Here is a 15,905-nt window from a genome sequence, read left to right as displayed (position 1 = left end):
GCGTGATATTCACGCAGCAAAGGAAGCACTCACACTACAATCACTGTGAGTATCTCGAACTTACAGTCTACGTCAACGTCTAAGTACACATATACATGTAAAAATACACTTACATACATTAATACATAGTATAGAGGAGGTCGTAAAATAGCGTACGGATACATACTCCGGTTATATCTGTAGTTGTAGATGCCAGCAACTCTCTTTTACCGTCTCATTCACTCCTCCACTTTATCTCTCTAGTTTTTTCTCACTTTTAGCTACTACTCTCTGCTCGGTATTCTCATACCACTGCTGGGTATGTACTGCTATAGAGCAATGTGCATCTCTTTAGCCATATCTTTCTACATAACATTTTGAGGCCGAGTCGCTGTTGTATGTCGTCAGCATGAGGGCACGGAAAAACTGATGCCAGGCGCCATATTTGTGGTAGTAGTCGCGATCCTCCCGCTGAATGTTGATGCTAGAAGTAATGGTACCGTTGTGTACAGCAGTAGACATACAACACTTATATTCCTATATATACATTTACATTTAAATTTACATACACACATATATATACGGAATGCAGTTGGAGCAGTAATGGGAGTAGTAGTAACAGTAGTAGTGTGAAAAGTGTATAGGAAAATTACGAGTGTCGAGACGCGTAAAAAAAAATAATAAAAAAAAGAGAGCACTGACATCGGTGTCACACTGGTGACGGCCATTTTTGTTTAAATAAAATTCAAAAATACTGGAAACTGGAGAAATAAAAAAATATATTTTCGATTTGTTTGCTCGACGCCCGTTCGTCCGGCTAATATAATACCCGGGCGTATGTTACTCTCTTTAGCTCCCCCTTCTCCCTCCGAATCGCGCTCTGCGTACCGTCTGTTTCCACTTGCATGCCGAATGGTGATTCTCTCGTTTCGCACGACCGCATCCCCCCATTCATCCAACATACACGCATACAAAGTATCCGTGCTCACTCTGTGGACGCACGCGTCAATTTATTTATTATTATTATTAATAATATTATTATTATCATTATAAAAGTTTATTTTTTTTTTTTTACTGACGCTCCACATATGACAGCGATGATAAAAATTCCACGGTGTCTATCCTAGCAGATCGTAAATAATAATCGTTAGCACAACTCCTAAACGGTTTATTGATCTCTTTTATTGGAGTAACTACCGCGTTCATTCCCCGTCATCCTCCGAATGCTTGACTGTTCGTTAAATCATATCTACATATATATATGCCCACATGTATAAATACGTACATAAGTACATTTAATATATATAATAAATATAGTGTATCAGTATAATTGCTCAAGTATGACCGTAAATACAATGAGCTATTCTATAAACTAGAAACTAGACTATCTCATATAATAATAATATTAATGATAATAGTAATAATAATATCTTACTCACTCACTCACATGTACGCGGGTCTCATTCATAACACACGTGTGTTTGAGAGTTCGATTGATGAATAAATAGCCGAGTATTATGCCCAACAATTCGAATAACATGTAACTTACGATTGGAACATTATCAAGTTATCCACTCATCGCTGTTAGAGCCGTACAAACAGATTTGTTCGACCGATAACCGCCCCTTCCCGTTAACATTCTCTCTTTCTCTCTTCCTCTCTCTTCCACTCGTTAAACATCCATCCATACATACATAAAATACAACACAACCGTTTGCACCCAATATATTTTTTCAGCAATTACACTCTACTATAATTATGTTAAAAGTTATTATTATTATTTATTAACTTTCTTTTTTTTTACGGCTAAAAGTTCAGGTCATCATCAGTGGGAGTCTCGAGTCTGCCATAAGTCGTCTTAGTTGTCGTTCAATCAAGTTCATTACGCCTTTGAGTAAAAAAAGTTTGAATAAAATAAAAGTAAAAAGCATAAAAAGTCTGGTCACGTAAACGCAGCCATTGAGTTTATGTTCAGTGCGGTCGGGGTTGCCGCGGATGTAATGGTTACACGTATGGTATACTTACATCAAGACGCCTTATCTGGCTTCAATTAGACTGCCGTGTCGTGATTTTCCGTGTTCCCGCCCTCCAGGTCATTCATGTAACTAATCGCAATAATTGTAAAGGAGCTATCGCGCCAGTTAATGCGTCGCTCCAATAGTATTGTATAAACCAACTTTCTGGTGTATAATACACGCTAAGTTTTGTAAAAGCGTTTCTGTACACCCACAGTTACATCTACACATAAATTTGTGTGCAGTATACGAATGAGTGAGAAATACTCGTGACGTGTCTGTGTAAGAGGGGAAAATTCTACGCTCTCCCCTCCAAGATTCCTCGGTAGCAGAGGGGAAGTGGGAGAACTGACCCCCTCCAACCGGCGGCAGTCAGTCGCTTCTAGGCTTTTGTTGAGAGTGGACTGCCATTTTGCGTTCCTCTTGATTATTAAATATCTCATCAACTTATTAATATATTATTAATATTATTATTATTATTATTAATAAAAATAAAATTTCATTAACTGAGTGCGTGAATCTGTTCGATAAATTATTTTATTCAAAATCAGTGTTTTAATTTTTTTTAATTTAAATTTGAATTTAAATTGCCGGTTATTTCTAAAAAAATTATCCGTTAGTAATTTAAGATAAAAAAAAAGTAGGTGCAGTGATTTAAATAAAGTAGAAATTAGCATCTTGAGTGCAGAGTCTCGGAGCACGTTTTATAAAATCACGAGTTAAAGCGTCACTTTGTGTCTCACTCGCACTCATTGCGCGCGGAATCTTCACCGCCTGGTGGCTCTGTATTACCGACAGACATTATTCATCTCAACAATCAAATTTCCCGCTCTCAATATTCCCGGTTATGAGTTTAAATAAAACACAAAGTGTATACTAAAAAAAAAAAAAAAAATAAATAAATAAATAAATAACTGAGTTTGATGATCTCTAAATGGCGGTTAGTTTGAATGCGTGTGCAGTGTTGGCGGTATTTTCAAATTTACATACGATTTAATAAAGTGCCGGATCTTTTGTGTGTGTGGTCTGTCATGCCTGACATGACAATTGTCTCGTGAGTGCAAAAGGATCTATAATTTATAAAAAAAACACATATTTGAGATTTTAAAAGGAGCAGAACCAATACCACTTGGACATGTATCCAAGTGCTGGAATAAATGCCGCTGCTGTTGCTGCAGCAGCAGCCGCCCGACATCCGGTGAGTTTTTATTTTTATCGCACATTTTTCTTACTTATTAATTATAATTATTCTAATAATAAAAGTGTACACTTGATGCTTTATTATTTATTAATAGATATTGATGTTGCGCGTGGTAATTTGGAGAGTACCCTCTGCTTGACATACTCCAATACAACGTATGTTAGTGTAATGACGAGCATATGGGACAGAGCACTCAATTGAGTGCCCAACGTTGATGACCCTGGGGGACACGTGTCTCTGCCTCACACTCTTGTACGCACATATTCTTGTCTCTTTCTATCTCTCTCACTCTATGATTCTCACTTTGACGTGTAACGCGTACAGTGCGCACTTGGAGAACACACACGTGTTTACCCCTACTCTTGATCCGCTCCTCGACCCCTTGTCCGGTAGCCTCCACCAGTAGATTCGAGATATCATGACACGTGCGTGGGCTTCCTCAACCATTAACGTTCTATTTCCCATATATTTTATTTTATTTGTTTGTTACAATTACAGTAAATACTCGAATCCAATAAAACTGTCTTTACTTATTATATTTTATTTTATTTAACTTGCCGTTAGGTTGTTTAAGAAAATAACTATTTCGTGATGGTGAAAATTTAGTTTACAACCTCAGCCCACGACTGTGACTAATGCAAGAATTTTTAGAGATTACGGTCGGGGTCTCAGTTTTTTTTTTTTTCTTCCACTTGTCACAAATACAACGAGAAAGAATAGAATATACCGCTGGGTTTTCATTTTTTATTTATTTACTGAGTTTAAAATTATTTTTACTCCGAAATAAAAATTTCTGTATATTGAAAAAAAAAAAAGAAAAAAAAAGAAAAAATAAAAGTAAAACCATAAATATAATAGCGTTGATTTATAATGTAATATAAGTTTGGCGTCAGTAATTTGACTCTTTAAGATTTTGTCTACCGGATGTATGACGTGTTGATAGCCAGCGTGTCATTTGTCGAGGGTAAAAAAAAAAAGAAATATTTTAAAACTGCAGCACAATGTCATGGGATCGTTTCGTGGCGTCAGGGGACAATGTACTTGTATTTGGACAATGCTTAATGTATAGACCTGAGCAGAGAGAGAGAGAGAGAGAGAGAGAGAGAGAGCGGGGATTAAGTGAAAAGAGATAAGTGAGACCCTCATAAGTTTCCCCTAATTTTAGTCCGAGGGTTAATTCTGGGATTGCGTGTAGGGCAGTTTAAGTAGGTGTACGGATATTAGATGCCCATTACCAAACAAGAACCATTACTCGTGCACGGGTCAACTGTCCTCTTTTATACTCATTCACTTAACTCTCCTGTTTACTCACTCACTCACTCCCTCACTCCTGGTATCTATCCTGGTTTCTCTTTAATCTGTCCCCTCTTTATGACGACGCAAGTCTGTTAACTGTAGACTCTGTTATCCCTCAACTAATTTTCCCCTCGCTCAAATGTAAATATTTACACTTTTAATCGGCTAGTTTAGACTCTGGCTGACATCATAACGTGTTTAATGTGCGGCACAAATATATACGCAGCTGACTTTTTTAAATTTGTTCAATGATACGATATACAATCGTCAAATATTTTTTTTATCCTCATATTCGTTGATGTAAAAACACTTTTTTACTTAATATCCAAATACACTTTTTTTTTTTTATTTAATTTATTAATATTGTTTCAGTTATAATTGAGCATGCAAATAATTATTCAACTGTCTATCTATTTATTCAATTTTTATTTTTATAAAAAATATCATTCGGAGTAAAATAAGAGGTCGGATATTTTCGTAAATTCACCAAGAGCTCGGATAATGTACACAAGTCCAAGTGATCGTCTAACATTTCTATAATGTGAAAATGTATATCATATATATATATTTATAGAGTACATAAATAAAGATGATGATGAGGGAAAATAGATCAAGCGTACAATAGGATAAGAATAGAACTGAAAAGGGACAAGTTAGAGTGAGCTAAACTAAGTGTCTGCTTCAGTACACTCTCTTTCATTTAATTTCTGTAATAGTAAGTCTGCAGGATCTGAGGGAAGGACGAAGACGGAAGTTGAAGGCGGTAGTGGATGTATAAGTATAAGCTTTAAAAGAGGAAGAGGAAGGAGAATAAGAAGTAAGGGGAAATGAATCCCTTATCCCCGTGAAAATAATCCCAAGAGCGGACAACAATGGGCAGAAACGACCCTCGAGCCTTGAAACGTATTACTCGAGCCTGAGGGTGTCGTAAATTGGTCCACTAGCAACTGAGGGGACTTGGTTTCTTCCCTTCTTCAGTTTCCCCAATCTCTCTTATTGCTGGATCTACACAACACCGACAGCTATATACACATTGTGTACAATAATGTCTGCAGCAAATGTCTGCTTGGATCCCTCAGCTACCCGGTGGTCTCTTCTGAGGTCTGTTTTCTTTCTTGCATTATTATCCTCAAAAAGAAACTAATTCTACACTTTCGAATCCCATACCGTACCGATTTTCTTTTAAATTTTTTTCATGCTTCATTATATCGTTAAGTCTACGTTCAGTCACTACACTAAACACCCAGACTCCTCTCAATGACAAGGTTTCTTCTTTCAAAGTTCATTGCGGCTCTTAAATTTATTTACATACTTAAATACTCGAAAAATATTTTCTATCCTTTAAAAGTCTAAGAACTTTTTTTTACTCTGGTCATTGATTTTTATAAATTTTACTGTCAGCGACAGCTTGTTGCAGAGTAGTGACCTCGAGAAAACCGTCCTCGATTTTCATGGGTCGTTTGCCACCCGAGCTTTTAACCGTTTGAGGATAAAAGAATAAAAACTTGAAGCTTTTTATTCTAGCTCTAACTAGCACAGCCACTGCTGTTGCTTCACGCTGTCTATAGTCTGCAGACATGGCTATAAAGTGTACACCCGAGTGCTTTTTTGTCATTCATGTGCTGCCGGTAGACAAAAGCTTTATTGGACAGCCGCATTACTGCCCTGCAATCTTTTTTATGCCGACATTTAACGACATGTTACGAGCAAAATCAATCTTATTATCATAACATAGTTGCTTTATGTAAAGTCGGTCTCCACCTCACCGGAATAATTATAGATATATATAAATAACTACATATATAGATAGAAAGCACGATGGGCTATTTTACAAAAGTTTAAACTTAACTTGAGTCATTTATTTTTTATTAATGACTAGATCGACATGTCAGCGAGGATACTCATTGTCTGAGTGCTCTAAAAACCTCAATAATACTTTTTATTTAGTTATATTTTATTTATTTACGTATTCCACAAGAATAACAAGAGAAGTAGTGAAGCTTAAATATAACCGACTATAAATATTTTCAGTAACATAAACTTAAATAATGATAATAAAAAATATCAATACGAGTGAAAAATAAACACACGAGGTCTTGAAACTCATATATATATTTCTATATACTTTTTTTTTATGCCACACGATAATTACGGCTAACAGCTTCGTAAACTTTTCTCGTTCGTGTTCTTTGCCACGTTTATATATATATATATATATATATATATATATATTTTTTTTTTTTTTGGTCTTTAATTATATTTTTATTTTTATTTCCTCGGTTTCCTGAAAAAGACATATACCAAGTACGAGTAATGAAAATAAATAAAGAAGGAGTAAGAAATAAAAATAGTTTGGAAGAAGTTGATGGTGAGTTGGAGACGTTGGAATGGCACTAATTGGCATTAGGGCTGGCAGTTTGTCGTTGGTCGTGTCTTGGAGTCCTAAACGATTCCTCTACTCAACTTGTATAAGAAGTTATTCACATTTAATATATACATACGTATACATATTTATATCATTTGCTGGAGCTGAGTATTAAATGTGTATTAAATTTATGTATATATGTATGTATGTATGTATGTTACATGTACATATGGAGAGTATGTTGAATTAAATACACGAGTTAATGTAAGCTGGAGTAGAGACTACTCAGCTGGCTCGTGATCCGGCTTAACTCTCTCACATGTGATATAATACAGTAACGAGAGTAACTTCTTATCCTTATTCCTTCATCCTCTTGTCTTTCGCCCTGTTCAGTCCTTCTGTGTATACTCATCACACGATTTATCACTTTACTTATTTTCTCAGCTCTGCTTCAAGAGATTTACATTTTTTACTTTTATTATATTTTAATATTCATATTAATTATATCCTACAGAGATTAGACACTTTGAATCAAATAAATTTATGTCAAGGTAGAAATTTTTTTTTTATCCATCAGTTAAAGTTTTTATTTTTAAATTCTAAAAATTTTTCATATACATATATTTTTAGGGGTAAAAAATTTTGAGGTGTGCATTGAACTTAAAATTTGAAATAAAAAAAATAGTGTATTTTTAAAATGACAAAAAAATTTGTCAATAAACAAAAAATAATGAAATGTAAATAAATGTATGACTACATAAAAATAATGCTACGAAATCGTATATGGCGAAGCGAAAACGTGATAAAAAAAATTTGTATACTATAGATAGAGTAAGGTTTTTTTTTTATAAAATTGTGAGTACGATCACGTTTGAGTCTTGCACGTGCTTGTGTGTATAGCTTTAGCTGTTTGAAAAGGTGGATGACACTCACGGATTTTTAACAGACTCGTTTTATCCTCGTCTACCATATCCCTAAAATTCGTTCGTTCATCCTCACATACAGACATCCACACATCCATATATGCACACCATCATGTGACTGAATATACCATCTCAATTGCTCGGTTCTCATCTCATTCCATCTCTCTCCGAACTTTATACTATCGTTTACTCCATCTCATTCTCTTTCATTTCGTAGCAACGTCCTGCTGCAAATATTTGCCAGATGTTCGTTGTCGTTCGTACTTCCTGCTGCCCGGCATCCGAACTCCGCGTCGCCATGGATACCATATATGTATAAAAAAAAGAAAAAAAAAAAGGAGAAAATAATAAAATAAAGTAAACTAAAAAAAAGGATAAAAAATAACAAGTTCAAATATTTGACTCGACCCCGTGGTACCTCTTTCACTACTTACTCATTTAGCAAACTTGGACAGACAACAGAAGAGTCTCGACTATCAAATTTCGAGGTTGACGTTCGAAATGAACTCTCAATACCAATTATTTACTCAGTTCCTTTTATTTGCCCAGATACATACGCCTGGATTATTTCTCGCAAATTTTTTCCTCCAAAGTTACTAAAAATATCTACATATATATTTATTTTTAGTATGTACTTTAACACAATAACTTAATTCACACAGCAGTAACCCCTTTGTGGGCAGGAAACCATCGTATCGCTGAATCGAATGTAAAAAAAAAAAAGCAATAATAATAAAATGAGGCATTAGTTCATACGTTTCTCAGTAGTTTTGCATATGTTGGCAGGCAACCAACAATCTTAAACTTTAAAACTTGTCGTACGTCTTTAGCGTATATTGGGGAGTTTGCATTTAACATCAAAGCTCGAAAAAATATTTAAGTACATAGTATTAAATAAATAAAAGCTTCGTTGACGGGTGACGTGGACTGAGAAAGCTAAACATTAGCTGAGAAAATAATAACATAAAATGCTTTATATAATAGCCAGCATTTTTTTTTTTTGCTTTTTTTTTTTCTGGGCCATCATTCGTGGCATCATGCCATTTGGTTAAATTATCTTACAGCCCCATTCTACCTCACTATCGCTAGATATAATAGGTATATATATTTATTATTACGTATCCGGCGAATGAGAAATTGCCACGTGAACCCTATCCGTTAAATTACTAATCGATCGCTGTCCCAAGATTTCAATCTATATCCAACTACCCTTATTATTATTATTATTATTATTATTATTATTATTATTATTATTATTATTATTATTATTATTTTTTTTTTTTTTTATATACTTGTATCTCTTCTTTAACTCTTCGTCTCTGTTTAGCGCTATTTTATTTTTAACTCCATTATTTATTGGCAAGTATCCCTTTGTCTCGGTATCGTGTGTGCACTTCTGCCAACGTAAAGAGAATCGTAAAAAAGGAGACTCGTGACTAGTCACTACAGTTCGTTTTGTAAAAAAATAATTCTAGCTTTACGGTTAGATTAAGGACTGCAGTACAGATTAGAGATATACGGTTACATATATGTATATATATATATGCAGAGCTTTTGTCGGGAGCAATAAAATAATTCTCCTGAATAATTTTCTCGGCTGGTTTATCGCGAATATTCACCTCGGGTATTTCGAGATAATTGTGCTAGATTGCTTTCACGTTATCATTACATATTTATTTATTTATTTATGTATTTAATTAGAGGCTAATTATCAAGCTCATTAGCTATTAATAGAGTTGGATATTATTTCCCACGATCTATAGGCTGAGGGAAGTTATTTGTATTGAATAAAGTACAAAGGAGGGCGAAAACCTCAAGTATACAATTTACAAGTGCGACCAAACGATCAATACCCAGGGTATATTTATATATGAAGATAAAAATATTAACGGGTTATTTCTTCCATGGCTAATTCTTGGGGAGGATCCGGTTCGGATGCTAAAACTGGTCTTTGATGTTGGGCAAAAAAAAGGACGAGAACAACTAAACTACTAAAGATTAACCTGGGGAAAAAATAGACGATGGACAGAGGGGCAGAGAGCGAGTAACAAAAAAAAATATTGTTAGCTGAGGGAGATGTGAATTAAGTGAGGAAAAAAATAAGAAAGACTAATAAAAGAGACGAGCACGCACAGCTTGAGACTGGGTGTTTAGCTAAATTAACATAAGAACCCGTGTGTAAACAGTGGCCTCCAGGGACTCGTCCGACACGAAGATGCAATCGAGAGGGTTACATGGAGATTGTTAATTACTCGTTTCTGCTACATCGTGTGGGTCCATGCCCGAGGATAACACACCATAATAACCGTAATGAAGCGAAACCCGTAATGCTTTTTGCCCCGATAATAAATTTGCTAAATAAATTAATGTATTAAATAATAATAACAATAACAATAATAATAATAGCAATAATAAAAATATGTATTTGATGGATATCGCAACTCCCCTTTTCAACGTTGGATTATCGGCGAATCATTCCCCTCGTGGAGGTATCGGTGGATGTACATGAGTTCCATCGAGCTATTTTCTGTTCCATTGTACACGACAGCTATCTCTGATGCCGGTGTGCGAGTGCGACGTACACTATCCAATTGGTCGTCATGTGCATTTGTAATTGCTGGCAGCGGAATTGGGGATGAAACAGGGCGTTTTAGTTTCCCGTTGAGCCTTTTGTCATTTTTCCCCGTGTTCACATTCACGTTAACGTATTATTAACGTCACCCTATTTAATAGATGTATGAGTATATAGAGCATAGGGAGTATAGGGTAACACCTATATGTATTTTCATTATTGTTATTGCTGCAACAAACGATTTAAAATTTAAAAAAGCAGATGTCGATACGCTTGCCTTTATTATTTTAATTGTGGATCGGCTCGACAATGACAGTGATGAATCGGATTGACCTGACTGTCACTTTTTTTATTCGCTAAATTTTAAATTGCTGTTTAACTTTTTAAATAATTCGAGAGGTGAAAAACTCGAGTGTTTAAATAAAAAAAAAATATATATGACGTAGGTTTGCTCTCTATTTCTACTCGGCAAGAAGCCACTTCTTGTGCACTTACTCCCGGTTGTATTACGAAGAATGGAGTGGCCCTCGACAGGTTTGTGTAAGTCTAGATGTACCGTGAGTTTGGTGTGTGTTTAATGTTGAGGTGTGGGTGTACGTGTTACACGTGACGCGTATGTGGGCTCATCCTTGTCTACCCACTCGTGCCATGTGCACACGCTTCGCTGGTTACAAGTCCAGGGAGATGCAGGGAGTGCTCTCCAGAGTGTGACGATGCACCGAGACTGAGCAGAATGAGCGACGTAAAAAATAAAGGAAAGAAAGTAAAAGAGCATTTGAGCGGTATTAAAATTTTCGAAAGACAAAGAGAAAGAGAGAGAGTTGAGATAAAATAAAAAATAACGTGTCTGACTAAAGCTTGAGTGAGAACTGAAATATGTATATTAAAGCTGCTGATTATGGCCCCTTCCTTTTATCTTGTCACGCGATGACACTCTAAGTTATTGTACACCTTTTCCACCGCTCAAACGCTGCCTTTTTTTTTTTTTTTTTTGAATTTTAAAAATTGTTTTATATTTACAATTTAATTACCCACTTACTTTTAAACCAATAAATTATTTTATATCTACAAAACATTGCCGACTTGATGCCTTTATGGTCATTATCCCCCTTCGGAATTGAAACTTTCCAATTATAAAAGTAAAAGTACCATAAATGTACACACTGCAGGCACAATAATGTTTAATTGCTTAATTAATGCGGCCCCAGTCTCTGAATCGGGAGAAAAAATAAAATTTCCAAAGGATCTGGTCGTTGAAATATTTTATAAATTTATAGCTTTGCTGGGAGATTTAAAACAAATCGTTACAAGCAGTCGAGTAATCCTCCATTAAATGTTAATAAAAGTGTCGTAGTGACATAAATTCTCTTTGGTCTTGCATTAGAGTTGAATTTTATTAATTTATATAAAATGACAGGGTACTTAGCAGTGCGACAAATGGATATGGCTGAGCTAAAAAGGATAAAGCGGAGGTATAACTTGGAATAGAGTAAAAGGAATAGAACGGGAGTTAAAGTCGAAAAAAAGTAAAAGGAAAAAAGGAATTTATTACTACAGCGGAATAGTTTGCTGAGCCATTGCGGTTTTTCTAGGTCCTTCTATTATTCTCGAGCTTTTGTAGACTCATCTCTTTCATTCTCGCTTGTTGGTTGTCATCCTAGTGTGCTTGCAAAAGGCGTGTAGGTCAAAATGGAATAGACCGAGAGTAAAGAGTGCTTTATATACATATATATATATATATACACCCTGTTGGTACTATAAGTACTATTTTATTTTTTTTTTTTATTTTCCAAATATATAGTGATGTTCAGCAGGTTCCTTTGTACCTTTAAAGTATATACCGTTGAACGAACAGCAAAAGCATTGCTGCTACTGCCAGACATTCCGCGAGTATTTTCACGTTCGCTGCTTTGTTTACTTTTTTTGTCATTCTGATTTCAACACTTGACAGGTGCAAAAAAAAAAAAAATTAATTACGTACTCTAATGTCTTCATATTTTTTTTTTTTTTTTTTTTTTTTTTTATATAAAAAACGATATTATTTTTTATGCAATTAAATTTTTTATTCTGACGGTAAACATTTTTTATTTTAAAGATTTTTATCACGCACGCGAATCATCGCGAATACTTTGCGTGGGAAGACATGAATATTACATATAAGTACAATTGTATACATTGGAGTTTTGTAATGAATTATTTATGAACTAAAGGTTGTTACATGCAACCACGCAGACAGATAAATATCCAGTCGCTATTTTGTTTAGTATAATGTATATAATTTTTATTACTTTTTTACTTTATGTTTATTACATTTAGCGTTTACTTTTTTATTTAAACAGATCAAACGCGAGGTTTATGATCTTTCATGTAGATAAACATTTTTTTTTATTTATTCAAACTTTTAAAAGCAAGGACACTTTTAAAAGTGCCTTTGGTACCGGCCCCATTTCTACAGATTTCAAACCGCCGATCGATCGGCGACTTCCTCGCAGATTCGACAGGAAATTTGAGTCCTAGGGTTATTCGGGTATCAGATAATAATAATAAAATTCAAATGTCGCGGACAGGAGTGACATTGAGTGATCTGGTTTTATCGCAAGCGGGGTGTGGCATATTCCAGCGGCCTCGAGGGCGGTTCTCCATTACCGACGAAGGGCAGAGTGCTACTCGATTACTGTAATGCAAACCCACCGGTGCGAGAGACCGTTTAGTCTGACTACTGGACTCCCCATACCAGTACCCCATAATTACTTTTCTTCTTCGCGTGACTGACGTCTTGCTATTTTCAGAATCACTCACTCTTAACAGCAGATATTTTACCTAAAGAGCTCTATTGCACGGAAGTACTTTCCTGTCAAGGTCATGCCAACATCTAATACTCTTATAACTAATTATTGTTTTTACATTTTTCACTTAAATTAAATTTTTATTCTTTTATACCAAACGGCAAAAAAAAAAAATAATAATAGTGATAATGATAAAATGATTGATAAAGGTTAATTAGAGTATAACTCACGTGATGAAGGATGATAGGTGTTTATACAGAGGGGTGTGTGTACACGGAGTATACTCTCACTCTCAACTCGACAAAACTGGTATCCGTGTTAGTTGTTGAGCAGCGAGGAAGCAACACGAGCAACATGAGCAACACAAACCCGCTCCTCATCGGGTAGTTACCGTAACTACACAACAACACACACTAAACTGCTACGGATACTACGGTATTATCTCCAGCTCACACGACGAGTATAGTTGTCTCACCGCGTGTTCTCTGATGCGTATGTCTAACACGCCCACGTGCAACTTGCTACACCATACATATATACATACTTACTAAAGAAACTAACAAACCGGTGTGACGTTATTCCTCCACTGGTATACCCTTTGCGATCCTATCATTTTAATTACCCAGTGTGGGTTAAACTGCCACGAGCATTTATCGAGTTTGATATCTCGGAATGGTGGTTCATGCTTGCTGATCCTACGATCTCTAGGTGTGGGTTTATGGGGGTTATATGGGCTACATTATACGGAGAAACGCGTCTGGTGTTTTACTTTCCCCGTATCGCTATATTTAGTACATAACACACGATCTACAAGCACTCGTTAATGAAAGTCATTAATTGGACGAGTCGCTCCTCTCACCAACCCTTGATTAATTTGTTCCTGCGTCATATCTTCATATTTTTTTTATTGTGCTCAGCAAACTTTGCCCTCCAGAACCAGTTAGTTGACGAATAAAATCAAGACGCAAAATAATTTATTCCCATATCAAATGTGATATGGGATAGCTCATTGTAGTGGTGAATTAAACGCGATCCCTTAATTTAGTGAGTGTCGTACAGTATAATTTAAAGTGGCATTATGTGTGTCTATGTATATATACGATAGATATTTGAAAAGCATATTAAACACGACGTGTATTGTTGTAGATTGGAGTTGCCTCCTTGCCCTCGGCTGGCATACTAATATAGCGACTGGGTCTTGCACGCAGTAATCATAATGCTATGCATTATTTATGTCATTGGTCTGTGTAACATAACAATATGGAGTTACGAATCAAAATGCATTGCTTATGCAAATACTGTAGTCGTGTGTTCGTTGGATGATGCGTGCTCGCGGGCTCAATAATATAACGGCTAGTAGAAACTTGCTGGCCCTATTGTAATAAGAATAATCCGTCTATTATTATGTCAATTAGCCCACACCATCATTAACTCCAATCACGATATAACAAGTTTAACTCTGTAAATAAATACTTGTTCGTAAATATTTTGTTTACGTTCCCGTCAAAATACTTAAGATATTTTCGAAGCCAAATTTGAAAAATCAGATCTTGTTGGATATAAATTTTTAATGAGACAGTTGTCTAGTCTAGAGAGACAGAATTTAGCAGACTAAGGGACAGAATATCAAGTAAAAATTTAGCTTTCGTGTAATATATGTGTGTATATATGTATATAGATACTGAGAAAGTTAGGTTGGGTGGTATTGCGTGGTCTGGGCTTGGTCCGTAGCCGCAGCCGGTGGTTTCCGTGGTCCGAGGAAAACCACCACCGGATGAGTCCGCTTCTCGGGCACGTCATTCAAGTTGCTGGTGCCATTGGCGCGAAGACCTAGTGCATAAAGCGAGACCGAGAGCTCGTAATGAAAGGACTCGAGGACCAAAGAGAGCGAGACAAAGGAAGAAAGTACTCCGGAGTAGAGGGATGGTAGACCGAGCTTACTCTGGAGCCATCTTGGGCACAGGTCAAGGACCCTTGGACTCGACTTGGTACTTGAGAAGCTCGTCAGTCAATAAAAATAATTAATTAGAACAGAATTATTGATGTTTTTTTTTAGCTTTGACATCAATAAGTAGATTACATTCTATTGAGCCACTTGATGATACGAATATCTATATCTTTAAAGTTCTATTGGTTTTATAATTTTTTTTTTCTCTATCTACAGTCACTTGACGGTTTTATCGGAGCGTTAAATTATATTTTTATTTCAGTCACTCGTACTATCGGTGTGGACTTTGTGTTAGAGTTTTAATGTTGCTAAAAAATTTATCTTTCAATAAAATTAATATTGAGATAGTAATTTATCTTATTTGTACAATTTAATATTTATAAATTTAATTTTAAATCATTATATAATTAAATTAACAATTACAAGGGTTTACCTGGGGAAAAACTATTTTTAATTTAAAATATATATTTTTAAAAATAAAATCTGTAAATTGGATAATTAAATTAGCCTGGGGATAGTTCCATCACTGAGATAGATTTCATTTTAAATTTATAAAACTCTCATCGGCATGTAATCGAATATTTTTTTTCTCACGGGAAAAAAGTTTAAAAAAAAAAAAAAAACGTTATTCAAACAGCGGAAAGATAAAAAAAAAATATTTAAATAATTAATGCAGGTATTTTTATAAAAATATAATAAAAGGACCAAGGGAATATTAAAATGAATGGAAAAGGTAGCAGTTGATTGACATTTGAATTGATTTACACTGATTATTATTCGTCGAATTATAATGCACAGCGTATGACTTGGTGTAGAAGTG

General features: G+C 35.2%; 1 protein-coding gene across 2 annotated transcripts in view; it reads left to right on the top strand.

Moving 5' to 3' along the window:
* The first annotated feature begins 2,387 nt into the window (after nucleotides 1-2,387).
* The window catches only part of LOC103570142 (protein groucho), a 53,146-nt gene continuing 39,628 nt past the window's right edge, over nucleotides 2,388-15,905 (top strand). For both annotated transcript variants that reach the window (XM_008547764.2, XM_008547771.2), the window contains exon 1: nucleotides 2,388-3,192. In XM_008547764.2, the coding sequence (XP_008545986.1) occupies nucleotides 3,130-3,192 (63 nt within the window). In that variant the 5' untranslated portion in view covers nucleotides 2,388-3,129. The remainder of the gene's footprint in view (nucleotides 3,193-15,905) is intronic.

Source organism: Microplitis demolitor, chromosome 1, assembly GCF_026212275.2.
Source record: "Microplitis demolitor isolate Queensland-Clemson2020A chromosome 1, iyMicDemo2.1a, whole genome shotgun sequence".
Classification (NCBI taxonomy): domain Eukaryota; kingdom Metazoa; phylum Arthropoda; class Insecta; order Hymenoptera; family Braconidae; genus Microplitis; species Microplitis demolitor.
The sequence above is the reverse complement of the archived record's forward strand: the minus strand, read 5'-3'. Positions and strand labels throughout refer to the sequence as shown.